Source organism: Cydia strobilella, chromosome 18 (genome assembly GCF_947568885.1).
Source record: "Cydia strobilella chromosome 18, ilCydStro3.1, whole genome shotgun sequence".
In the NCBI taxonomy this organism is placed as follows: domain Eukaryota; kingdom Metazoa; phylum Arthropoda; class Insecta; order Lepidoptera; family Tortricidae; genus Cydia; species Cydia strobilella.
In genome coordinates, this window is record NC_086058.1 from 8743529 (window position 1) to 8770625 (window position 27097).

The 27097-nt window shown below is 38.3% G+C and overlaps 1 protein-coding gene across 2 annotated transcripts in view; it reads left to right on the forward strand.

Moving 5' to 3' along the window:
* Window positions 1-1256: 1256 nt before the first annotated feature.
* The window catches only part of LOC134749719 (semaphorin-1A), a 427168-nt gene continuing 401327 nt past the window's right edge, over window positions 1257-27097 (forward strand). For both annotated transcript variants that reach the window (XM_063684737.1, XM_063684738.1), the window contains exon 1: window positions 1257-1833. In XM_063684737.1, coding sequence (XP_063540807.1) covers window positions 1737-1833 — 97 coding nt within the window. In that variant the 5' untranslated portion in view covers window positions 1257-1736. The remainder of the gene's footprint in view (window positions 1834-27097) is intronic.

A 27097-nucleotide genomic window follows, 5' to 3' on the forward strand; every position in this document is an offset into this window, starting at 1 on the left:
ATCAACTGACCAAAAACAAAAAAAACTTAGGTAGGTAAACTTAGGTAGGTAAGTTTATTGCGTACTAGCGACCCGCCCCGGCTTCGCACGGGTATTAGTTCAACTAATTTATACAAAACCTTTACAAATTATACATATAAACCTTCCTCTTGAATCACTCTATCTATTAAAAAAACCCGCATCAAAATCCGTTGCGTAGTTTTAAAGATCTAAGCACACATAGGGACAGACATACAGACAGCGGTTTTTTGATAATATACCGACATCAGATATGTTTATGAAAGCTAACCACTATCCGATGTTGGTCATTTGTTTGTAAATATGTAAGTACCTACTTATATTAGCATTTATCGAACATTACTAACAACATTACATTACTATCTAAAGTAAAGCCATGTCCACTTTAGGGTATCTACCTTAAAGTGGACATGGCTTTAGAAGTTTCAGACGTTTCAGGTCAATACAGAGTAAATAATAGTAGGTTACTGACTGACAACTTGCTTTAATAACCTACTCAATTTCAGTGCAACGAAGGAAATCTAGAACAAACTGGACTTTCACCTTAACTGCCTTATAGCAAAGTAACTAACTAACTGTATGCATGCATGATTAGATACAAATATTTGGTAGTTTATCGAACGTAAAGATAATGCACGCTGCACGCTCTAAACGCTAAAGGGGCCATCGATAAAGGAGTCATGCACAATAATGTTTATTTTATCGATTTTCACACGGGCCGACAACAATGCATCTCACTGGTGCTCTACCATCGAACACGACTTAGTTTGGTACGGTTCCAAACTGACCCAATAACGCTATAAGGGACGAACTTTGTCGAATTAAAAATAATGAACAAGTTGCTAGGGCACCCCACCGTTCCACAAAAAGTATTTCGACAAAGTTATATCCCTCTTTTTCATGAACCCGGATTTAGAACTTTGTGTTTGCAATATTTCCATGTTGATTTTTTTGCTGAATAATCGATTAGTTTTATGACGTGTATAATTAAATGATCCATCATAACATGAGACCTCTCTATATAAAACAAATTCAATACCATTTGTTATAAGTAAACAATACTTTAGTGTACTATTGTCTTCTTCTTCCTGCCCTTATCCCACGTTATGTGGGGTCGGCACATGTGTACTATTGTATACCATAATATTAGTTGAATGGTTTGTAACGAATTTCAAGAAACACCGATAACTGATCGGTTAACAAGACAATTATAGACTGGGAGCCACCTACCTATTAGACGGTTCGACTCTGTCGTTAAGGAGGAGACGTCAATTAGTAAAATCACGTCGACTCGTGTCTGGTTTTTTTTCCGGAAGGGGATTTATAATGCATGCTTAAGCCCGCTTGTAAACTCAGTCGTAATTGCGACCTTACGATTCGCTGAACTGTCACGCCCCTAACGAATGTTTAATGCACCCAAAATCGTTTATAAACAAAGACTCCCCGCCACTCCCAATTGCAGGTTTAGTGTTCATTAGGATATGCAGGCGCTTTTTTAACGCGATTATGACGTCGCAGGGTTGGATAGCCGAGGGTTGCGAGGAGGGCTGCGTCACGTGCGAGGTCCGCACTCCGCAACACCACGCATGCGAGACCGCGGGGCGCCGCCAGCGCCTGCGCGATCCGCCGGCAGTCAGTCCACCGCCGGCCGCCGCGCGCCCTGCCTGTGCCCCGCGCGCCGCGAGTGCTTCAAGTGATGTCGCTCTGTGACTAGTGCCATGCTCGTGCTCCGCTGTGCCCTGCTGGCAGCACTGTTCGCCGCCGCCGCCGCCGCCTGGCAGGAGAACGTGCGCCCGAAAGTCTTCGCCCAACTAGGTGAGTTCACCGCCACGGAAACGCAGCGGTGCAACAGACCTAATAGCTAGTGTTAAGTGAAGTTCACGACCGCGGACAGCCAATGTTTATATTGTTTTGTTTGGTGACAACGCGCGAAGAAACGCTCCTTTCAAAAGTTTTCGTGTTTGTGTCAAAGTGTCGTGAGTCCTCTGACGGAATGTAAACAGAACGCATCCTGTCTGTTAGGGGCATTCTTATATGAATTGGTAAACGGAATCTTACAAGACAACTATAACACGCTATTAATTTGTTGTTTGTTTACCCATCTGTTTGAATTAGGTATAATGTTCAAATATTACCCAAAGTTTTTAATCAAGTCTTATCAACACATGTTCGAGGCCAGTTTCGGAAATAGGCATTGTTCTCTGAATATTGGGAATACCAAATGTTCACTGGCTAACTCTTGAGACCTTCTGTAGCCGTAGTTTTTCCATTTACCAAAGATAAATTACACAATCGTAAGGATCGTTAATTCGAGTATCCAGCGGCTTCGGTAAATCCCTCGGCTCTGTCAAGGACTTTCAATGTCTGGCTCTAATCTTGTGCTGAAAATCGAATAAATAGAATATTTAAGAATATACGTCAACATGAAGCGGGTACTTATTTATTTGGAATTGGTTGATACTCTTAAAACCTTTTTATCGGAGAGTAAACTTAAAATATATTGGAAACGACAAACATCACATTGTATAGGTTCAACTTTTAAAGGTTAAAAGCAAAGCCACAAAGTTATTTATAATGCTTTTGCGAAATGAACAAATGCAATTTAAAATACAGCAGACACCAACAATAGCGATTATCATGGAAGGATAAACGACAACGTTGCCATTCCGGCGACGCATTTGAAAAATGTCTGCCCATACAATACAAACAGTCAGGAACTGAAGTAACGAGTCGGAGTCACGCGACTCCTGCAGGAATAGTCGACTGTGTACTACTGTGCATTGTTTTATTGTGCAGCCTGCAATGCGGGGGACAGGACAGAGCCACGTGGCCCTCATTAGTGCAACACAAAGAGAAGCAGTTTGTTCTGCGTTTTGCAGCGAGGATTAGCGGATGCGATGCTTAACGTAGCGGACGGAACTTTGTCGATAGTCGCTTCAACGTGTTTGTTTTAATATGCTGGGAACTTTCGAGTCATCCGAGGCAAACTGCAAACTCCAGCGGATATAAACAAGCGCTTTAAGCTTGCAACAACAGTTCACCACCGTTTAATGATAATGATCTACGTAAATTAGACACGCTGACGTCACACATGGAGACGCGAATGTGTCGGACGCATATCCTGCCTCATATCCGCCCATTGTTTCGGATCGTTCGTATGCGTTATAATGTTTAATGTGCTGACATTCTAATGTTAAGTAATTTGCGAAGGCATTTGTCTTAAGTCGAGAGAAACAGGGGCTAAATGTACCCGTAATAGCCGGTGGAGCAATATTGACAAAATTAATTTCGCGAATTAATTAGTCCGCTACAGTTACTGTGTTTGATGTAGACACTCGTAGCGAGTCAACACCTCTCATGTAATGTGATCCAGCGATCGAAACCAGAAGGGTCAGGTAGACCGCTTGCGGTTTAATATACGACCATTTATAGCGATGCGAGGTCTCGGAAAAAGTACTGAGCATGCGGTCACCACTATATGAATTACACAACGATATCCATTCGGAATCGAATTAGAAAAGTACTTTGTGCAACTGATACACGCATTTGAAGTAATAAATACGAATGTTACGATGTTAATGAGATTTTTATTGAGAAAATTGTTATTCGTCGATAAGCGTTGGCCGTATCTGTCACCATTATTGGTCGTGAACTATTGAAGGGTAATTGAACTTGGTTGGAACAATTTGTCTCAATGCATAACGGTGAAGTGATGAATCGTGTTCCCAGGCGAGATGTGAAAGCGGCTAATAATGATAGGGTAAAATGCATTGTTGGCGATAGTTCAATGATAGTTCATACGCCTTAGGAGATAAGTTGGTGCAATCTAACTAACCTAATTACGAATAGTGTTGCACCATGCGGCGTCCGGCGGCAGTAGATAGTGTTACTTCCTAAGTGTGCCACCAGGGTAAAGATTCGACGAGTGGTATGGGAAGTAGTGAGGGAGGTATGCAGGGCAGTATGGCAGCCGATGACGAGTAGCGCGGCCACACTACGTCTCTGCCTACTTCCCTCGCTATTTCCAATGCCACTCGTTGAGTATGTGGCCGAAGTAATAACTAGAGTGCCAGCGAGATAACAGACTCTTTTACGAGTTTCAAAGTGTTCTTGTAATAACCAAGATAGGGGAAGCCAGTCATTTGTAGAAATGTTTCTCACAACACAATATTTTACGTGTATTCCAAATAACGGTTTAGCCATTTCGTGGATTAAATTAAATATCTGACAGGACATGGCATCGACATATCGCTGTCGGCTCCGATATTAAATATCGCTTAGGACGATGTGGAAGGCAGTAGTTCTTCAGTCATAAATTTAAATCCAATATCGATATCTACCTATATTTTTAAAATAATTGAAGGATGAGAATCATTTTCATTAGTGACTTCAATAAAAATGCGTTGGTTGTAAGGATAGGTTTCACTCTATATAACAACAACTTATTATTATTTACTATATGTGTAGATCATTTATTGATATAGCGATTATTACACACCCGTAAGGATAATGTAAATGCGTCGAAGACTTTTATACCCCTATATACCAATCCTCGAAGAACCTGGACCGTTATCGCGAGCGTTCCAAGTTAACCAGTAAAAATGTGATCTCGGTATATGTAATAACTATGTCTAATCGGAGCTCACATTAGTTTATCTCAGGCAATCGATTGGTAAGTGATGGGAATACAGGGCCTGTTAAGATCGTACGACCGGTTCGTTTACGAGTGGGTAGGCTGTGGAGGGCTGAACTGGTTACTAAGTGAGATTTCTCTGACTCAGCGCAGATGAATCATGGCTCTATATCCAACTAATATATGTTAAGATAGGTTAGTTTATGCTCTGATGCTATGGGTTTGAGTCAACAAGTGCAAAAACTTGAAAAAAATAATTTTGGAACGTGTACAATGAAAACTAGACTAACTTTTAAGTAATAAGAGTGCTTGAATGCCACCTGCATCGAAATTAAGCTTCAAGAGGGAGCAATAATATTTATTATATAGGGGACTGAGTTATTATGGTATAAATCGTACAAATAGATACTTAGGCTTAAAAACTCTCCCAAAAAACTAAGATTTATAACTTTTGACTTGAAACAGGTGCCGTATCGAGTACGATTCCGTAGCTCACGAGAGTCACGAGTCACGCTGCATTATGGTTTCCGACACCCTCTTTTATGCTTGAACTGCGTGGATTATAGAACGTTTAAGTGGGACCATAAAATAACCATTCACGGACTACCTGAAGACGAAATAAATTACTTAACAGGGTAAAGCTTTTATATCCGGGAATGTTTAGTACGTGTCGCGTTTTGCCTCGTGGGTGCTTATTGGGCTATTCGTCAGAGCCGATACCCGAGGGACCAGTTTTGTGGTGGGGTGCATTATTCTGTGACGCCAGCCTTGTTTATGATTGCACTCTCTTGTGCAATTTATTAACCTACCGCGGGAAGCTCTTCGATTATGAAATTTATTTATTGCTGCAGCGATGCCGCAGGCTTTACGATGACAGTTAAGAAATTGCACGAACTTTTGCCGTCCCGATAGCGAGTAAAGCCACAATGGCGACCTAACTTATCAATTCCGCGACTCGTAAGTCAGTGTCGTCGCCTTTATCGTTGAAACCGCACAAAAGCGAATAAAAATCTAAAGCCGCAACCGCTAATTTACAAAAGGACAAAAGTTCAAACGTTTATCGACAACAATCGCTTTTAAGTCTCGGGAATGCGGCCGATGAGCAGCATAAAATGTGCTTAATAGTAACGTGATATGGTGAGTAATGGATTGTGCAGCATCCTTGGAAAGTACCGGTTGTGATAATGGACTTTAATAGTGTCCGTTAAGGTGTTTTGTTGCTTGGATGGTGGTGTTCTGAATGGTGGAAGCAAGTAGCTGTGCACGCACGTGCGTGCGGCGGCGTCGCGGCTTGAGGGGGGCCGGGGAGGGGACGAAGAAAGGGGGGTCATGGCGCCGCCTGGCGGGAGAGGGACAAGTTTATGATGACGCGATATATTGTCTTCTCAGTGTGGGATTTATGGTCCCGTTTGTTTTATTTTTTGGACACGTAGATTAATTTCTTATAGTGGTAAGGGCTGTCTATGATATTGTTTGTTTGCGGTTGCTCGTAAACAGCACTTGGTTTGATGTTAACGGCCGCGGCACTTGTTCGTATCTAAATGTGATCTGCGAATAGGTAGTCATTGCGGCAGTTAACCGCATGTGCATAACATTTGTTGCTTGAGGCATTTCCTTTGCGAGCTCGGACACAAATGTAAGTTATTATTAGAAATACAGTACCAGGAACGTTCTTCCCGGGGCTTCATTGATACCTATAGGAAAAGCAGATGAAAGTTAACTTTGTTTAGTTTACACAACTTTGGGAACAAATCAAATTATTTTTATCAAATATTTTGATTATACGAGTAGATGCCATATAATTAAAGAAAAAGTGACGAAGCCCTGCAGTCCAGTCCAGTTTGTTTAATTTCTTGCGCAGAAACATTAAGTTCACGCGCAGTTACGGTCTTTAGTGAATTGTGACTATTGTGAGAAAATAGTTATTTGTTATACAACGGTGCAAAGTTGTGTTTTAACACACGAGAAGTAAAATACATTTGCACCCGTGTGTAACACAAAACTTTTCCCCTCACTATAGCGAGGAAAGTGCAACATCCACAGGCGTTAGATCATCTTCATCAATGGAATCACTCATTTTTTTACGATATTATAACAAAAACTCTGGAAACTCTGTATTTTTACGTGAGTTGTTAAGTAAAAATTTTGTTGACAATGTTGACATTTCTGACGTATGAAATGTCAATGATGCGTTTTGAAATTGCATCGACTCAACTTGTGCGTGCAGAATTATATTTAACATCATTATTAAAAAACAAACGTTTCTTATGGAACTTTAAGGTTTATGACATAAAATCATTAAATAAAGCTAAATTTGGCATTTTTTATTAGATTCTCAAACCATTTGTTTAATGATAATTAATATCAAACGAACCATTATTATGAGCGTTTTACGTTTCGTGTCAAGCTACTTAAACACGCTCCATCCAAGGTCAAATTACTTTCCCCACTAGTGGATAAAATGCGTTTTTCCCCGCTTGTTTTAAAGGATAAAAGACAACTTTCCGAGGTAGTGAGGGGAAAAAAATATTGGAATGATGGTTTCCAGCCATTCAGTCATTTGAAATTTCATTTGCACTGTGTAGGCACAACACGACTTCTTCTTCTTCTTAGTCGGATACTCTTGTCAGAGCAGTCGTGGTCATTGAGGTCGTTGTACGGCTTTTTTCGTTGTTTCCCGCCATGCTTCTCTATTTATTGCATTCCGCGCGCACAGATTTAAAGGTGATACTAAGGTGATTGAAGGGTGGCACAACACTTGCCTAAGCTTATAATTAGCTATATATCCTTACATATTCCAAAAAAAAAATTTATTTAAGGTTCGTACCAAAATTTAGGCGAATCACAATCAAGGGCTGATTTTATTCAACCCGTCCGACAAAACCAGCTCAAACATTGGTTTACTTATAAAAATATTTGACGAGGGCGTCGTCGGCGCAACGAAAATACGGGAGCTTTTTAAAAAATAGTCCCAGTCAGTGTAAGACCTTTTGTAATGCAGTTTAAACCCGGATTATGAAGATAATAATGAACCAGGCTGTGCGAATTCAATCACTTGCGTTGCCTCCATGAATACTTCGCTATTGTTGAAGTAGAAACATAATAAAAACATGGATACAATAAGGATTTGCAATGCTTTTATTGCGCAAAAAGCGTGATGTTTATTTAAAACGTGTTTTTTTTCTAATTGAAAAAAGATTTTCACTGATTCCTTAGGCTGTTAGCAGATCGATTATATTTAGTCATAGCCTATTTTGCATATGGTTAAAACCACTGAGCTTGTTTTCAATGAATTTCTGTCGACATCGAGGGCTATTCTCCGAAACCATTAATCAGATCGTAGCTTTTTTTTATACCCGAGTACGGAAAGGGTTATTAAGTATATATGAATTTAGTGATCTATATTTTGTTTGTAAATGTGTAAAAGAAAAAGGCTTTATTAAAATCCGTAGTCGGAGTCGGGTTAAACTTTTTACAATGTCATTTACTTCAAATAAGGATAGTGTTAATCTTTTGTGACAGATTGAGGTCAAATTTTTACATGCATGCATGTAATAAAAACTTATTAGAGTTTAAAACTAAACAAGCCTTCATTGCTCCTATTAGCACGCTCAAGCGCTATGCCAAAGCTAAAGAGGCCCTTACTCCAACAATAAATCTCCATTCGTCCTCATTTACACTGAGTTTCATTTACCCCTTCATTTGAAAAGGCCCGATGAATGCATAGCAGTCAATGGGACGTAAGAAATGGGCCAGTGACGTGAGGCACTAGTCAAGTGAAACGTGTTTCCCGACCACTCCTGTGGGAGCTCGCGATTTCCTACTGTCTCCTAGATTGGGGATTGCCCTCGAGTTTAATCTTAGTCCTTAGACGAATGGAAATAAGAATAGAAAAACATAAGTATTGAAGAAAGGGGAAAAAACAAGGGACTAGAGTACTTATTTGAATGTGAATATCGATGTCCAGTTTATTTATGATCCAACGTCTTATAGAGAACTTACACCGATTCAATAACCCACAAACACACATCTTTTTGGGACATATATGTATGCACCACACTTGTACTAAGAATAATCTTTTGCCTCCATCGTGAAATTCTAAGGGTATTCTAAGGGTACCCCAATATCTCTGTACAATAGACGTATCCACATCTGAAATTTGATAGAGCTCGAAATTGTATATGGGCTTTTGGAATACGTATGCAGTCGAAATTGGTTTGTTTACTCAAGTAACGTCAAAGCGACCAAAACCGCGCGGTCACCAATCGAACTTCTACATTGTCAACAGTTTACACAGTAAAGCGCCTGCATTGCCAGCCGTGCAAACTTGAAATTTAAAGACCGGGAAAAAAGGTGCTAAAATTTACGGGATATTTAGATATTTCCTTTTCATGGGAACGAATATTCGTGACAACCGAGCCTCATAAGTGTATTTAATACTAAATGAGTAAAAACTTCGTCTCTAACATAGTGAAACACTTTAGTACCTAGTCTTAATTTCCCTGCATTGGAGAGAGTTCTAGCTTCACTGGTTTCCCCTAATGAGTTGGAAGCCAGGTGTTCTTGCACAATGTACGCGGTAACAATAGGGGTAAGTCGCACTCGCACCCTATTACGCGTGGCAGTAGAAATTTCCAATTGACTATTTTGTACAGGCGGGACAGCTGGTGGCCATGTGATTCGTGTTTATTAATCTCTGCCAATTTGATAGGCAGTTTATAAAAGTCGTTTTAGGTCGGGTCTATACATCACATGCTTAAAAATTTTAAATCCGTGTTTTATCGAACGGATGTCGGAGCGACATATGATAATATTGATAATGTACTCATGTATTTTTTTACTAAAACTTGGTTGATTTGATAAAGTTGCTAGGCTTACTGACGTATTAAGATAATTTTAAAACTAAATTCATTCGACCCTCTTAGGAAGTATCTACCCTATTACCTTTTATTAATACCAAGATCGCAAAATCTGACAGTTGGTTTTACCCGAGTTTGAAGTTAAGCGACTCAAATTCAACACTCCGTCGTAACAAGATAAAGTTAAATATTAGTATTTTTTCCTTTTTACTTCATTTTGCTTATTTAACAAATGATAGACGCGTAATATGAGGTATGAAGCACAATTCGTTTCAAGTACCTCTGGCAAATAGCACGTACCGTTCACGAAGATCCTTATCTGCCGCCTTGGCTTGCCATGAATATGCTACAGGATTTTAGTGCTCCGGCCAAGTCTATTCCGTAAAGTACCTCATTGGTCACGGCAGAACGATCTGTTTGAGATAGCAACTTTCAAAACACCATGCACACCACCTCAGACGATCCAGTATAAGGGTGCTCTTGAATTTAGCATAGTTGTTACGAATCCTGAGGTCACGTTATGTACACTAGGTTCAAAATGCTTCAACAGTTACAAAGGTGGTTGTATTTTCCTGCCAGCTATTTTGTGTGGGCGGTCCGTTTTATTCTACGCTCCATTTGTTGGGCCTGAAACATGATTATTGATATCTATTTTGATCGATTATTTCGGTAATTGATAAATAAAACCGGCCAAGTGCGAGTCGGACTCGCGCACGAAGGGTTCCGTACCGTTACGGAAAAAAACAGCAATAAAATCACGTTTGTTGTATGGGAGCCCCATTTAAATATTTATATTATTCTGTTTTTAGTATTTGTTGTTATAGCGGCAACAGAAATACATCATCTGTGTAACTGTCTAGCTATCACGGTTCATGAGATACAGCCTGGTGACAGACAGACAGACAGACGGACAGCGGAGTCTCAGTAATAGGGTCCCGTTTTTACCCTTTGGGTACGGAACCCTAAAAAATAAATGAGAGTCTCATTATGAGACATGTGTTGCTAAACATGCTCTAAGTTCTAAAATACTACTTATTGGTATTTTAGAAGTACATGAATAAACATAAAAACCTAAATTTGATGGTAGGGGTAGAAATGGTAGAATTAGGTACTTGCTAATGCTTCATCGTTGTTGTGTTTCACGATATGTTACTGGATGCTTTCGAATACCTAATACGGAACATATGTAAACTTAATTTCATTCAAGAAATTATATATCTTTCAGATATACTCACATTTGTAGCAAAACCGACGTAGGTACATATTTGAGTATTAAACTTATTAATGTCACCCCTTATTCCTTTCCCCTTAACTCATACCGTCTAAAAATGAATGTCTACGTCTTCCGGCCAAAGAGTCAACTAGAGTTAATTTGTAAATAGGTTTGCGCGAGTCGCTGGAACTATAATAACTGTTTCTCGCGACATTTGCCTGAGTCAACCAATCAAACGTTAGAAGGAGTTGAGTATATTTAGTGCCCTAAAAATAAACAGGAGCACACTTGAACTTGACTGGGGTTCAACAACCGGGGCTGGCCGATCATTATGTACCATACTTGATTCCGATTCCTAATGGAGTACGTTTGTTATGTTGGAGCGCAGCAGAATGAATATTGGTTTAGTTTGGGTGGAAATTACTGCTTGAAATTGCATTTAGATTTATTCTGCCTGAATATAACCAGGAGGCCAATTCGAACGTATATTTTGATATCTAAATGAAGTCATTTAGTTATCATTTGCGCGTGCATTTCTCTCGTACTTGTTCGTACATGTATTAGTGCGAGCGAGACGCACGGGCGAATGATAACAAAATTACATCATTTTCATGTTTAAATGGAAGTTTCATTATATTTTTTTATGTTTCTACCAGTTCCCAGTTGTTATACACTTACGTCTTTATTGCTAGAAAAGTATGTACAGTCCGTTAACTCTGAGAATGACCTTCGGATTTTAGAAAGATAATCGGGTATCGGCGATAACACGCGAAGGTGATACTGCTGTTCTGCTTTCTTATTAACTCAGAAAAAGTTTTAAACTTACCGCAAAAAGTTAAGGATAGCTATTGTCTCAATGATTAACAAAATAAGCCCTAATTTAATGACGTTATGCTTAATATTCGGTTGATGACTATATTGCGATTTGACTTTTTGACATAATCTAAATAAAAAAGAATCAGAATTTGAAATTCGAAAACAAATTTGAAATTATATAGAGTTGACAATACCAGTCACATATTTCAATTCATATGGTAAAAATATACAATTGGAAAATTGTGATATTATTGTTATGGTGGTATTAACTACTCTTATATAGTTTAAGGCTGAAAAGACGACTGCACTCTTTGGGTGTTGGATTGCAACTAAATCAGTAAGAGACTGTCATTTTCCCTTCACCCGAAAAACGAATGTCATCTAAGAGTTATCGGGCGTACTGCATTTTTCAAGTCGTGTTTTGTTTTATCCAAAGATCACTGCGAGGAGCAAGCTGTATTTAAATACACATTTACTTTGGGTCGCCGCACACTACGATGGGCCGATGGCTATCAACGAAAATAAAATTTGCCCGCGGCAGAAAATCAGTGTGATTAGTGAGGTTAGATGGCTGATAAGGTCTTATGAAGTAATTAAGTCGGACTAGTTAATTACGTGATCGTTCTATGGGCTACTGAAAGTCAATATTGTTTTAGATGTTATATCAATAAATTAATAGGTAGGTGTAGCTATGCTATGCTTTGTTTTTAACAATAATAATTATAATTATTAATATTAAAAAAATCGTATAACTAATTAAAAATGAAGTAAAATTAATAGCAATGCACGTAACTGACGATTTGGTAGATCTTATATTGTTGCTGCATGGTTTACAAATGGCCAGTCAACTGTGTCCATCCAGCAGTATTGAGTGCTTTATTGGCAAATTTATTCAACTTTCACAATTATAATATGAATAAGATAAACTTGGAAAACACTACAGTGTCCGTTCTGTTCCTTGGAATAATTATTAATATTATTAATATTAATTTAATTTTATAATATTTTATCCGATATTTGTTTTTAACGTAGGAACAAATATAATTATTAAAAAAGTAAATGTACAAATCGTACAATAAAAATAATTATTCTAAAATTAATTCAAACACCGGATTAATTAAAAATCGACTAAATTTATCGACATCGTAAAAAACTATTTTAACTTTAAAAATAAAACATTAAAGAATTTGGTATGCAGAAAAGAAATAGAACTGAGTCGTATAGAAGAAATTTATCAACACTATAATTACTATAAATTATTTGAATTTGCACCAATTACCACAGTTGACCTAGAAAGGTCATTCAGTTGGCTAAAATGGATATTGTCGCCCAGGCGACGAAGATTAAAGTCTGAAAATGTGGAAAAAAAATTGATTGTATATTATGAAAATTATATAAAATATTAAAAAGGTTAATTGCTCAAAAAGTTTATTTATGTGTATGTCGTTTTCTTCTTAATTCACATTCTTAAAATTACACAACGGCTGTACGTCATTTTTATCGAAATTAATTTAATTTGTCCTCGCACTATTAAACGTCAGTTCAGATTTGCCCCCGTCAATCCGGTGTTTGAAAATTATATACCTAGGTACTCATTTACACTTAGCATGTTTGTCAAGTTGACACTCCTATCTTTCATCATATGCCTTCCCACTGTCTCCAACGCAAATATTTTGAATAATTCATATCAAGTAGATTAAGCAGTAAGCTCACAAATTAAAGAATAACATGGCTACCAGATGTGATGTAAGTCCCACGTTTCGTTCAGCAAGAAGGCATTAAGAACGTATGAGTTTCATGTATTTTACTGCGATTGCTTTGAGGGAGTGAGGCATTGCGTCGGGTATTGATTCCGCTATATTTGGAACCCGTCTGCCCACCACGTGACAATTTGCCTTTTGCAGCTACTGATTAAGTATAGCTCTTTGACTGTCTCGTCTATATCAATAAATGCTGTGTACCAGTACTATCAACATTGTCAAGGTTTATGATGGTTGCCTACCTTTATTGAATAAAGTGATTCTGTTACGGAACCAATTTCATTGTGTATTTTATTTTTTCACTTTAGATTAATTAATAACGTGAAATAAATATACATTTTACGATAACAGTTGAAATTATATAAATTCGCATCATGTTTAATCATATAAATAATTTCACCAGTAATTAAATTTGCTGTTTTTTTTTTTCAAAAAAATTCGTTTTGCTAAGTTGGATTATTTTTATGGAGAAAAAAGTATTTTACAATTAATAATGTAACTGTCAATGAAAATTAAATAGGTGTCTATTGTTAATAACGTCATTAATAATAATTCATTTCATTCTCGTTTTGTTTAAAGTAGGTAACATATTTCATTTTCACATCATGTTACTTAAAAAAACAAATCGCTTTCATACATTTAGGAACATAATGATTACAATATTACTTAGGCCTTTAAAGGTTTCTGTTAATTAGTCAATATGTAGTTGTACAGTCCCGCAGGATATCGAATACGGAAGTATTATCGATCAAATCTTATTTTACTAGGTACAGAAAGCTACGTCGAAGTATCACTCTATGTATTATTTTTTTAAAGGATTATACGGCATAATAAATATTTCGTCTATCTATACATAATAGAGACGTAAAAACATGCATTCTGAACATTAGACATCCTTTTATCCGATAACTAATATTCAATTCCATTTGACCGTTGCACTTTTACGACGAGCTTAAGCATTCCCATCCTAGTCCGAGAGCCCATTTCACAGGCTGGTTTTACATGCACTTTATTAAACATTCACAACAGGTGCTACGATCAATAGTCCAATGTCTACTAAACGACTAAACAGTTTGTTCGGGAATAATTTAAGGAATCCGACACCGAACGGAAATAGACCTTTAAGGAAAAAGCTTGTATGTACTTTGAACTATTGGAGATTTGTTTGTAGATGCATCTAAATAAGACGATCTGTTTAGTTTATTTCTTAGTTTGGATAAAGAAATGGACTTGTATTTGCAGTTAAATAAATATACATACGTATTTAGATATCTACAAGAATTTATGGGATGTATTAAATTAGGCGTTTTGTACACATAATTAACCTAATAGCCCAGCTAGTGCCTGCTCAACGTCGGCAAAAAGATAAAATAATGAAATTTAATCGCGTTAGACCCGTTAATGACATTAATTATGTGAATTGAATTATTCTCTGCGTTGACTTGAAAAAATGTCTTTTGAAGCATTGCAATTTCTTTGCAGCTATTCATAAGAATAAAAGAATAGGAAAACATTTATTGCCACACAACAAAAGAGAAATTACAGTAAACAAATAACATAAAAAATTGGCATGCGCGACAAAAGGAGGGGGCTCAGCATATGCTGCGCCAGCCACTTCACCAGGACTTGACCGCACAGCGCTTATTTTCTGTCCGCCCCCTTACTGAACCACATTGATATGTGCGCGGGATATTATTTTTACAGATATATATATATATATATGCAGGTTAAATTTGGTATAATTAGATTACACGAAAAATTTCATAGTTAAACTCTAACAAGTATTATTACAGTTTCATACAGTTTACAAAATTTCATACAATTAACAAGTTAATTAACAAGTTTAACTGTTTATCCAAAAATTATTAATAAAATACTTTTCACTAACAAGTCTACTAGTTCATCAGTTGCCTCTGAATACCTTATCTGTAAGTTTCGAAAAAAAAAAACAGTAAGCACTGGCAATGACATGCCCAACGGGTATGTTAACCGCCCTGCTACTGTTTTCCACTTATGTATGTAATTTGGTTATGTTTTAGTAAAATACTGTAACAAAATGTGGTATCGGTTGATAGATTTAATTTTGTAGGTAAGGCGTAATATTTACTTTTGTAAACAGGTGCTTTTGCATGTCGACGACATGTATTGAAAACATGCAAGAAAAAACTCGAAACAGCCGAAATCAAATCTAACTGAACCTTTATCTCCAATATCCCCATGCCACCCCACACTATAGCGTCTCCCGAGCGTCAGCGTCTAGTCAACTCTATGGCTGCTGCCCGACGCGACGTTGGCGCAACTGCACAGCGACGCCATTTTCCATAGCGCTGACTAGACGGCGACGCTCAAAGGACTCTCTTAGTATGGGGTGGCCCTAAGGGGTACTTTGTTATTCATCATCATCTTCCTCGCGTTGTCCCGGCATTTTGCCACGGCTCATGGGAGCCTGGGGTCCGCTTGGCAACTAATCCCAAGAATTGGCGCAGGTACTAGTTTTTACGAAAGCGAAGTACTGCCATCTGACCTTCCAACCCAGAGGGTAAACTAATAGGCCTTATCGGGATTAGTCCGGTTTCCTCACGATGTTTTCCTTCACCAAAAAGCGACTGGTAAAATATCAAATGACATTTCGTACATAACTTCCGAAAAACTCATTGAATGACTAATACGAGCCGGGGTTTGAACCCGCGACCTTCGGATTGAAAGTCGCACGCCCTTACCTTTAAGGGGTACTTTTTAGGGTTCCGTACCCAAAGGGTAAAAACGGGACCCAATTACTAAAACTCCGCTGTCTGTCTGTCTGTCCGTCTGTCACCAGGCTGTATCTCACGAACCGTGATAGCTAGACTGTTGAAATTTTCACAGATGATGTATTTCTGTTGCCGCTATAACAACAAATACTAAAAACAGAATAAAATAAATAAATATAAGTGGGGCTCCCATACAAAAAACGTGATTTTTTGCGTAATGGTACGGAACCCTTCATGCGCGAGCCCGACTCGCACTTGACCGGTTTTCATTAAACTACATAAAATTATTACATCACATACATCTACATAAGCTGTTAACTATGTACGGTCCAATTCGTAAACCTAACCTCAGTGTCTTATAGGCATGTAAATATATTTTTGGAAAGTTTAGTTGGCTTATGAAGATTTTTGTGAACTCAACTGTACACAGGAGTAACAACTTTAATTTTGAAATCTCTAGTTTTCTTGTGGTATAAAACTCAATATGATATAATGTGTACTTTTTACGGCATAGATGAGCTATGAAAGCGTTAAAATCATTGTACAACTAATACAATGACCCATACATATAACTACCCCTGACTAGAAACGCAATATATAATTCTCATTCCGTTAGGTACCTATTGTTAGTAAGTAATATTCCTTTTAATCCATTTTTAACATCACAAATCTTTCTTACCCGTAGTAATACGAGAATCTTCCAAAAGTCATTTAACCCGTTAACGGTGTAATAATTTAAATAAAATATTCTAAAAGAAATGACCTTACACCTCTATTGTGTCGGATCGCATTCCAGTGGTTCCATAGATTCCGTTCGGTTAAGGGAAAATGTTCTCGACTTTAACGATCCTCTTAAATCTTTTGAAAAATAACTACAATTTTATGGTATGTGACGACCGGTGCCTGAACGTTAACTTTTAAAAAGGGTTCTAAAATTTAATTCCAGTATTACTTATAATCTACTTCAAAATATTCCCAATAAACCAAACATTTCTAAAATAGTGTCACATAAAAGAGTTTTTGCCCCGCAACAATACATAAAATATTTTCTTACTGCTTGTACAGTTATAATATGTACACATTTATATATTGTTTTTCATCCGCATGATTTTTTCATTAATAATTCATACTAAACTTTCCATACAGGCAAAAGGGTAGACTCCAATGCAGATAGTTCGAGTGTATATAAATATTATTCTTATGACAAGTTTGTAAACCTATTCCCGACGGGAGGCCAGTTAGGTGACGTAAGCAACCTCAATAAAAAGTCAAATATATCGTCAGAATAGAGCCGTATACGCAACTCCCTCAAGAACCTTAAAACTCACGTCGCTTACCAACAGCGTATCAAATTACAAAAACACGAACAATAAATTTTAATCGCTCCAGGCGCTACATTATATGATATTTATGCGACTAATAATTAATGAAGCCGTGAAGCCGTAACGAACTTCACGAACTTCAGGGAGTGACTCGGCTAACTTGGAAGTTACACTTCCTGTTCCGAAGTCGACTTACGCTTACTTACTTCCTTAGTGACATTAGATTAGTTCCGAACAGTTGGAAGTTTGGTATGGTGCCCTGTCTGTTATGTCTTGCGTTTGACCCGGACCCGTGGATTACGAATGTCAAGAGATGCGTTATGTTGCCGTGTTTCATCACTGTCCTTGCTCTAAGCGTAAGGTCCCTCGAATGAACATAATCTCAGGGAGGGAAGGCAGCTCAGTCACTTTCAATTAGTTCTGAACAGTTGAAAGTTCTGTATCATAAACTGTCTCTTATCTTACACTTACACTTAAACGGGTGCTGTGGATGTCAGGCCTGTCAGGAGGTCCGTTTTCAGTTACGTTGCTGTGTCATCGTCCTTCGACATTTACATAGTCTTAGTGATAAGTCCGACGCTATTTGTACAGGCTTTGGAGCCTATGTCGAAAGGACTTACAAGTGCATGTGGTAACCTTTGCGTTATCTATAACAGTAGGCGCTGACAGTGCTTGGAACATTTTTAAATGTCATCGTTAACTTCCAATTCGATCTCTGTACAATCAACATCCTTTTCTTATTAAAGTAATTTTGCATGTATTTGGGCATTTGATTTACACCATCATATCCTCTAAAGATATAACATGGTGGCCCATGAGGGGAAATAAAGAAGAATCCGCGAAATAATCCAGAAAATGTACAATAATTAAATACGATATCAGCCGGCGCGACGAGTAACGGATCTTCAACATCGCAGTTCAAGTCTAGAGGATTGCTGTTGTATTCTGGAGCTACCAGGGGATGTCTAAAGTCACCAGGCTTCAAGAAAAGAGGATCTCCAAACCAGGGTTCGACCAGTGAAACGGCTAAAGTTCACATCGAGCAGTTACGTTCGTACGCCGCCCGCCAACAAAAGATAAGTGTCTATCCTTCATAAAATTCCAATAATCCTAACAACAGGCAATATAACTATTTAAAATATATCTTCATTTGTGTAAATCAAGTGATTTCAAGGCTATAATTACGTCCAAAAACCTTAAATTAGTGCAAAAGGTGCATTGCATCAGATTCTTTATCTACCTACAACATAGAAAAAAGTGAACAAAGAACTTTGCATTTAACTTTGCAATCTTATATTATTTCACTTAAATTTGACATCAAAGTCATTCAATATTACAAAGTTGACAATAAAATTACTATCATTAAATCTCCAAGTTTTGAACATTTAATTAGTGTAAATGAAAGTTAAAATATTTTGCGTATTGTTCAATTTAATTTAGGTTCCGATTTCCTTATCTTTGCTTACAAGATATTTAGCATTATTCGCCGACTATTCCAGGACAATACTATTTAAAATCGCTGTGCGCTGCTGGCATCGTTTGAAAATAAACTCCGTGGCTCGGCACCGGCCGGGAGGAGTCTGCTGAGCGTGCGCAGCCAGTTTCCCTGTCGGCAAGTACCACCAAAGCGAGGAACGTGAGCCATTTTATATATTTTATTGCATTACTATAATTAATTAGCAAAATGAACGAAACTGAAAAGGCAGATAAGTTAATGTTTCTTCAATTATCTAGAAAAAGGACTTCGGCCAAAGGACAAATTACTAAATTTGGAAAATATTTAGAAACTATTGCAACAAAGACGGAGTTGGATAATATTCAATTAACCGAGTTAAATTTGAAACTCTCAAAGTTTGAGGCTTTGTCCGTCAAAGTTGATGAATTGCAAAGTGAAATAGAGGTTTTAAATTTTGAAAATATTTCGGCTGAAATTGAAGAACGTGACATCATGGAGCACGAAATAATAGTTAATATTGCGACGGCAAAAAATTTAGTCGAAAGATTTTCTAAAAAATTTGAATGCGAAAAGAGGCGCAGTTCCGCGCATAATACGTCATGTTGTGATGACCCCAATCACCCTCACGAAATAGGTCTGAAATTACCTCAAATACAGATTGCCAAATTCGATGGCGCATATTTTCGTTGGTTAGAATTCCGCGATACTTTTGAAAATTTAATACACAAAAATGAGCGTATTTCAGACATACATAAATTCCATTATCTCGTGTCATATCTACAGGGTGATGCGGCTAGGATCATTTCAAATTTGGAAGTGTCAACTAATAATTATGCTGAAGCGTGGAAAATGATTTGCAATCGATATGATAACAAAAGAATATTAATTAATCATCACTTAAATTCATTGTTCAATATTAACCAACTTCCACGCGAATCAGAGCGATCATTGCGATTTTTGGTTGATCACGTGACCAAAAACTTGCGCGCCTTAACCAGCCTAGGCCAGCCCACAGACAAGTGGGACGTATTGATAATATTCATGTTATCCTCTAAGTTAGATAGCAATACGTTGCTAAAATGGGAAGAATACCGCAATAATTTGGAAAGTGATGTACCCACTTTAGAACAATTTTACAAGTTCATGATCGATCGTGCTGATGTACTCGAATCGTTAAATCGTAACAATAAATCAGATTTCGTTGGTGTGACAAGGCCGCTTAGCGTCCCTTCTCGTTCTACACCGAATAATAATAACGGTCAAAGACCAGTTCAAAATAATTACGTTAAGTCTTTTGCAACCTCGACCAATAATTATAATAATAAAAGGCAAAATATATTTGCATGTGTTATTTGTAATGAGCGTCATAGGATTTATGATTGCCCTACTTTTAAGGCGAAGGGGGTTGACGAGCGAATGATGGATGTGACAAAATATAAATTGTGCATTAATTGTCTGAGGCAAGGTCATGTTGAGAGTGAGTGCCGTATGGGTCCATGCCGCGAGCACGGCTGCACCGAGCGACACAATAGTCTTCTGCACAGTCCGTCTCCCTCCTCAAGCCACCTCGCACAAGTAGACGAACAAGACGCAGTGCACGTCAATTATGCTTATCAAAATACAACTCAAGGCCATCGAGGTTTATTATCTACGGCAATTATTGAAGTCGAGAATCCTGTTGACCATCAAAAGTTAAAAATTCGTGCATTTTTAGATAATGGAAGCGAGTCGTCCTTTATTACTGAGTCTCTTAAGGCCAGATTGTCATTGAAACCCCGCTCACTTGAAATTTTAAATGTTATAGGCATGGGCGATACTCCTTCTAAACATACAATAAAAGGAACTTGTGATGTTCAATTAAATTCAATAAAAAATAAGTTTAGTGCTATTTTATCTTGTTACGTCATGGACGAACTTACCGGTCGTATACCAAAAGCGCCCGTCGATATTACCTCATTCAATTTACCTCAAAATATTGAGTTGGCTGATCCAATGTTTCATCAGCCAGGCCCTATAGACATTGTTATAGGTGCTGACCTGTTCTGGGATATTTTAGGACACGAGGAAATTTCCCTAGGACCAAATAACCCAAAGCTAAGAAGTTCAAAGTTCGGTTGGATAGTATGTGGCCGTATAAACTCAGCTGTATCTAGCAAAAGGATACTCTGCAATCATGCTATAGTTTCTTCAACTCAGAATGAAAATATTGAAAATCTAGTGTCAAAATTCTGGGACTTGGAAGAAGTTCCCAAAAAACAAAACTTAAGTAAACAAGAAAGTGAATGTGAAAAACACTTCCTCACTCATACTATAAGGGATGAGGAAGGACGATTTTGTGTCAATTTGCCATTGAAAGAATCTGTAGATTGTTTAGGCGACAGTCACAATACTGCCAAAAAGCGATTTCTTAATTTAGAAAAACGATTTAAACGAAATCCTACACTCAAATGTGAGTATACAAAATTTATCAATGAATATGCCGATCTGGCACATCTTTCAATTTCTAATGTTGTGCCAAGCCCTAGCCCATCGTACTACCTTTGCCACCACGCAATTATTAAGGAGGAGCGAGAATCTACCAAGTTGCGGGTAGTTTTCGACGGATCCTCCCCCACCACTTCCGGTTACTCTCTTAACGACGTTTTGATGGTAGGTCCTAACGTTCAAGATACTCTTTTTTCAATTTTAATTCGCGCAAGACAATACAAGTACCTACTAACTGGCGACATTGAAAAAATGTACCGACAGGTTTTGGTAAACGAGAGTGACAGGAACTTGCAACTTATTTTGTGGAGAGAGGACGAGTCACAACCTATTCAAACGTTAGTGTTAAACACGTTAACTTACGGCACAGCTAGCGCAAGTTATCTCAGTACACGTTGCTTGTGGGAACTAGGGCAGCAACAGGATGATGAGTTAATCAAAACCATCATTCAAAAGGACTTTTATGTAGATGATTTAATTACAGGGGCAAACGATCCTCAACAATTAATGTTCATTCAAAAATCAGTTTCAAACGCATTAAAATCAGGTTGTTTTAATCTCAGAAAATATAAAAGCAATCATCCATCTATTTTTGACAATCTTGACATAAATAAACAAGATAATTTAACTATTAGTGAGTCTTCAAGTACTTTGGGCCTCGGATGGACCCCTTCAAGTGACACGTTGCACTTTCCTATAAAAATGTCTAATGAACCTGACGCTGTAATAACAAAGCGGTTTATAATGTCAAATTCTTTTAAAATATTCGACCCGTTAGGTGTTCTGAGCCCAGTTATTGTTATACCAAAAATTATGCTTCAAAAACTGTGGGAGAAAAAATTAGATTGGGACTCGCCAGTCCCATCAGAAATAAAAAATGACTGGATTAAGTTTTCAGAAAATTTAAAAATTCTGTCTAATTTAAACATACCGAGATGGGTGCTAGGCGACGCGCCTAAGCGTATAGAAATTCATTCTTTCAGTGACGCCTCTCAGTCTGCGTATGGGGCATGCATTTATGTTAAGTCGATAGGCTCGAATGAGGATGTTACTGTCAAATTGTTATGTGCAAAATCAAAAATTGCACCAATTAAATTCACCAGCATTCCAAGGCTTGAATTATGCGCTGCACTGGTCGCTGCTAAGCTCACGCAGTCCGTGTTAGATTCCCTCAGATACAAGCCAGATAGAATAGTGCACTGGTGTGACTCGAGCGTAGTCCTAGGATGGATCAAAGGTGATATAAGTAGACTGAAAACATTTGTTGCCAATCGTATTGGTGAAATAGTAAAGCTTACTTCTCCGCAATCATGGAGGTACGTTCCTACAGATTCAAATCCTGCAGATTTCATTTCACGAGGTGTTGACCCAAAAAACATAATGTCATTGGATCTTTGGTGGTTAGGTCCCAACTTTCTGCTCAAAAATGAAGACAATTGGCCTGTCTTAAAGGTTAAAGAGTCCGAACCCTTACCTGAAATTAAAGTGCATTCCGCAGTAATAAGTGAACCAATAGTTGATTTCGAAAGATTCTCTTCTTGTTATAGACTTATTAGATCGTTTGCTTACGTAAAAAGGTTCATATATAACACCAAAAATAGTATCAAGCGTAAAGGCATATTAACAGCTGATGAATTGCGTGAATCCTGGCATTCGTTATGCATTATTGCTCAAAGTCAATCTTTCTCAGACGAATATGAATCACTTTTAAATAATAAGCCTTTAAGCAGTAAAAGCAAAATATTGTGTTTGTCCCCATTTTTAGATAATAAGATAATGCGTGTTGGAGGGCGCTTAGATGCAACAGATTTTTACTCATTTGATAAAAAACATCCCATTTTACTTCATGCATCACATAGACTAACAAGGCTTTACTTCGAAAGAGAACACATCGTCAATATGCACGCTGGTCCTCTCTTATTATTTTCAACCGTAAGAGAAACAGTTTGGCCAGTGAACGGACGTCACCTCGCCTGGCGTGTTGTAAATAATTGTGTTAGGTGTAGACGTCTACGAGGGAAAACCCTACAACCTAAAATGGGTAACTTACCATCCCAACGGATTACTCCCGACTATCCCTTCTTGTCAGTCGGGCTGGACTTCGCTGGTCCTTTCACTATCATTAATCGCAAGGGCCGTGGAAGTCGTTTGATTAAATGTTACTTGTGCTTGTTTGTCTGTCTTCGTTATAAATGCATTCACCTCGAAGCCGTTAGTGATTTAACTAAGGATGCATTCATAATGACTCTTCGACGCTTTATAGCGCGCCGAGGCAGACCAACTGAGATTTTTAGCGATAATGGTACTAATTTTGTAGCTGCCGCAAGGGAATTGGGGTCATTTATCAAACAAAACCAAGAACCTCTTTTTGATTTTGCAAGTCAAAACCTTATAAAGTTTAGGTTCATTCCGGCTTACACTCCTCATTTTGGTGGACTATGGGAAGCCGGCGTTAAATCGGCTAAACATCATATAAAGCGTGTTATCGGTAATAGCCACCTCACTTTTGAGGAAATTTCCACTTTATTTGCACAGGTGGAATCTATTTTAAATAGTCGGCCACTATGCCCGTTGTCGTCGTGTCCCAATGACCTTCTTTCCCTATCCCCCGGACACTTTCTTATCGGAAGGCCGCTAACTGCTCCGCCAGCGCAATACTTGGGTGACCGTAAAGAAAACTACCTCCAACGCTATGAACGCCTGGAAAAAATACAGCAGCATTTCTGGCAGCGATGGCAGCGCGACTACCTATCAGAAATGCAGCAAAGGACTAAATGGAAGAGCAACGCTGCCAAGCTGAGCGTCGGTGATTTGGTGCTCCTGGCAGAAGATAACGCTCCCCCTCTGACATGGAGACTCGGTCGTGTTCTACGCCTCATCACGGGATCCGATGGAATAGCCAGAGTGGCAGACGTCACCACAAACAGAGGCTGTGTGCGCCGATCTCTCGTACGTCTGTGTAAGCTTCCGACAGCCGAAGAGCTTCGAGGTTGAAAAGCGAGTTTTCAACGGCCGGGAGTATGTACAGGCTTTGGAGCCTATGTCGAAAGGACTTACAAGTGCATGTGGTAACCTTTGCGTTATCTATAACAGTAGGCGCTGACAGTGCTTGGAACATTTTTAAATGTCATCGTTAACTTCCAATTCGATCTCTGTACAATCAACATCCTTTTCTTATTAAAGTAATTTTGCATGTATTTGGGCATTTGATTTACACCATCATATCCTCTAAAGATATAACACTATTTTATACTGATTCCGTTGTACTTGCAGATAATATCATTTCTAAAGCTTTTGCCAACTCTATAATCATTTACAGATCATTTTATTAGCGAAAATTATGTCAAATTCAGAATAAAATTTCACTTTTTCTCCATAGTAAATGTAGGGAAAAGTTCTTTAATTTGTGGCTTTTTAATACATTACCGTAAGTTGACCCCTAGGAAACTATTAATACTGGATAGGAATGGATTAGACTGACATAAAAAAATAGCATGTGAAAAATAAAAGTTTTCATATTCATACAAATTGTATGGGAAAAGTTTTCCTCGATTTGTGGCTTTACTAGCCCGAATTTTTTTTTGGTCCCGTACAAGCTTTTGATCCTGGATAGGAATGGGATCGATTGGCATCAAAAAAAAAGTTTGTCAAAAATTACCTTCTTCTCGCACCCTGTATGTTTTTCCAAAATCTGTAAACGCCAATCTTCATTAATTTGAAATCGAGGGACGGTCTTCTAAGACCATTTTCGCGCAGCAGCACGGGATCTAGTAACTGCCCTCACTGACCCAATAAGAACATCCATCCTGTATAAAAATAGAGGTAGAGAGTACCATTGCATTGCAGAAATCGCAATGCGTCTGGTTGACTAACTGGTGACCGAAGAGCTGGCGGCTTCCTCGCACAACGTATCAGCATTGCGATACAACGAGGACACGCCGCCAGCATCCTTGGTACAATGCCTCAAGGGCCTAATTTAGATTTCAGCTAGTTATTTATTTAGTTTAGTATTTGTATTTATTAGTTGTAGTACCCCTGTATAATTGTACTCATTGTGACTGTGTAATTGTGTAAGTAAGTGTTTTTTTTAATGTTTAAATATAAGCGTTTTGTTGTGTTACCTCGGGGCAATCCCTTTCCTATAAGACGGAGACAAATGAGCGTTGAAAATAAACAAAACCAAATTAGAAACTTTTGCGGCCACGAGCTTAGTAACCGTGAAATTATTAAAGAAGGAAATACTAAAATTACCGTACGTAAGTTACATTTTCTTTATTGTTATGATACAGCTATTTCTGTCGTTTCATACGAATGTGGTTAACGACATGCCATAAGTAATTGCCGGCAGAGACCTCCCGGCCTCGTGACAGAGCCTGCTGGGTGATAGTGGCTTTTATCGTTTTATTTCATATTAGAAGTAATCAATTTATGACTCAGTGAGTAGTGGCTTTTATTATATTATTTAATTAAATACGTAAATAGATTTTGTTGTTGTAATAAACCAGGAAAGGTAATCGGAGGTCTCTTATTCGGAGAAGGAGTCTTATTCGAGAACTTCAGACAGAGCGTTAACTGGCGTTAGTATTCAAATTAGAATCGTATTGGTATATGTGGTCTCACTTCCAGTTTACTGTTGTAAAGCGAGTGAGACACGTGACACATTTAACATTTGTATAAGATTCTGTTAGTTTAACGAAGCATCAGGAGGCCCAACTACCTAGATTAAAAATCGTTAAAAATATATATTTATTAAGTATTTATTACATGTATTAACCTGAACAGGCGGCCTAGCCAAGGTGACGATCGCTGGCGCTTCGCTATCGAATCGCTTTGTGTCTCTCTATCACTCTTCCATATTAGTGTGACAGTGACGTTGCGTTTCGTTCGCTACGTAGCGTTAGCGATTGGCATGTTGTCTACGGGGCCTGCTCGTATGTTATTTTCTTTATTGATATTTAGAATTGCAAAATACTTGTAAACTAGCTAACAACATCTACCAATTAAGTGCAACACCAAGCACACACCCACTTGTCAATATTAAACAAACATTCAAATTACGCGCATAACCCCAAGCGATAAGTTTCAAATTGCGTCACATGTCACAGAAACCAATTCCCACATGAACGATCGCCCGAAGTGGGGTCAAAAGTTAAAGGCGGTAAAAAAGCGTCGGCAGCTGTTTGGCACATGGCGCTCATGGAAAAACGTTTAATAAAACCAAGGACTGGCTCGCTCATTTCTTTTAGCTCACGTTTTTTTTGTCAGCTCCATCGAGTACTGGATACCGAGTTTGTAGAACGAATTGGTTGTTAATTCAGGATGAAGGCAATCATTAGTGTTGTTTGTTTTGACGCGGATACAGCGATTTAGCGTAAATTGTAGGATACGTGAGTTTATGAGATTTGTACCTTTTAAGTTATGCCTTTTGGTTGCGACTGCATGAGACAGGATAAGGATTGGCCACATAGGGATTTGACGCAGCGTGTAAAGGATGACTCACGTTAGACCGGGCCATGACCGTGCCGGAGCTTCCGGCGCTTCGTTTTCTATGGAAAGCATCACGTGATCACCTGTCATCTCATAGAAAAGTAAGCGCCGGAAGCTCCGGCCCGGTCACGGCCCGGTCTAACGTGAGTCATCCTTAAGGCGGAGTCACGAGAGCTGCGTTTAAAATGCCATATTCAGTTACCCAAGTAAACGTCAACCAATTTAAACTTCGGTGTGATTAATCTGTTAAAAAATTGCCCAATTATGTATTTCTTTTCTCAAAGGCGTTTTCGGTTCTA